Below are 1,076 nucleotides of genomic sequence, written 5' to 3' on the forward strand. Positions count from 1 at the left end.
ATGAAGTATATTCCATGAAGTAATTAAGTGGCATTTTGGGTGCGGTATCCGATTTTGGGAAAGACTATACCTTCTTCCACTCACTTGTATAAATTAAAACATTTCTCAGGGTGTGAATTGCTTTTAGGATTATCACAACCCTAGTATGGGGGTATAAATTACATGGTTCAGCTGATAAACATTTTCCAGGTTCATATTACATATTTAAGTGAAAGGGAGAAATGTTTTATGTTTTTCTGTTGACACAAAATGGGGTCACTTGGAGTCCTTGCGAAAAGATATATAATTAGCCTTCTGGACAAGCCAGCTGGTATGTGACCAAAAAAAAAAAAAAAAAATGGCATTTGTTCTAATTCAGCAGTATTGACTGATGACAATTTTCTCCCAAGTAAATATTTTTCTCTCAGACACTAATTCATTAATTTAAAGATTTGGCATATGACGAGGCAATGTGGGAAGCTTTACCTGGGGTCAATACCTATCAGAAATCAAAAGGGATATATTTCAAGGACTGTAGGAGCAGGGTTTCCAAAGGAATTCAGCACTAATTATTCTTTTATTACCTTACTTTATCCCCTATATCATATATTTTATGTAATTTATTCTGCAAGCAAAAACCAAAATTGAGGACAACTATTTAGAAAATGAAAATATAATTTAGGATAATTTGGCAGGTTATTTTTTAATAACATATTTCTCTTTTGAGCTATTGAGGATATGAGCCAAAGGATTGAAAACATGATAAATCCTACTTTATTAAAACTTGGATCTAGGGCTTTTCTTTTAGATGAAACACTGCCCAACTGGAAAGTATTAATAATGAATTAGATATATAGGCTTTGGAACATAATAATTACAATGATTTCAATCTTTTTTTAAGTATTGTCTACTTGGCACTACATTATATCATTGATCCTCAGAACAGCTCTATAAGTCAGTGCTTTTTTTATCTTCTTCCTATGTAGTTAAGGAAACTAAGGTTTAGACATTTATTCTTTTGTTGTTGTTGTTGAAAGTATTACATATGCCCCCCTTTTTCCTCATTGACCTCTTCTATCCTGTTTCTCTACCCTCCC

The 1,076-nt window shown here is 32.5% G+C and overlaps 1 protein-coding gene across 1 annotated transcript in view; it reads left to right on the top strand.

Moving 5' to 3' along the window:
• The first annotated feature begins 249 nt into the window (after window positions 1-249).
• Window positions 250-1,076, top strand: part of THSD7B (thrombospondin type 1 domain containing 7B) — a 25,086-nt gene continuing 24,259 nt past the window's right edge. The window contains exon 1 of the mRNA XM_015570054.1: window positions 250-310. Coding sequence (XP_015425540.1) covers window positions 250-310 — 61 coding nt within the window. The remainder of the gene's footprint in view (window positions 311-1,076) is intronic.

The sequence above is a fragment of the Myotis davidii genome, unplaced genomic scaffold (assembly GCF_000327345.1).
Source record: "Myotis davidii unplaced genomic scaffold, ASM32734v1 scaffold426, whole genome shotgun sequence".
Lineage (NCBI taxonomy): Eukaryota > Metazoa > Chordata > Mammalia > Chiroptera > Vespertilionidae > Myotis > Myotis davidii.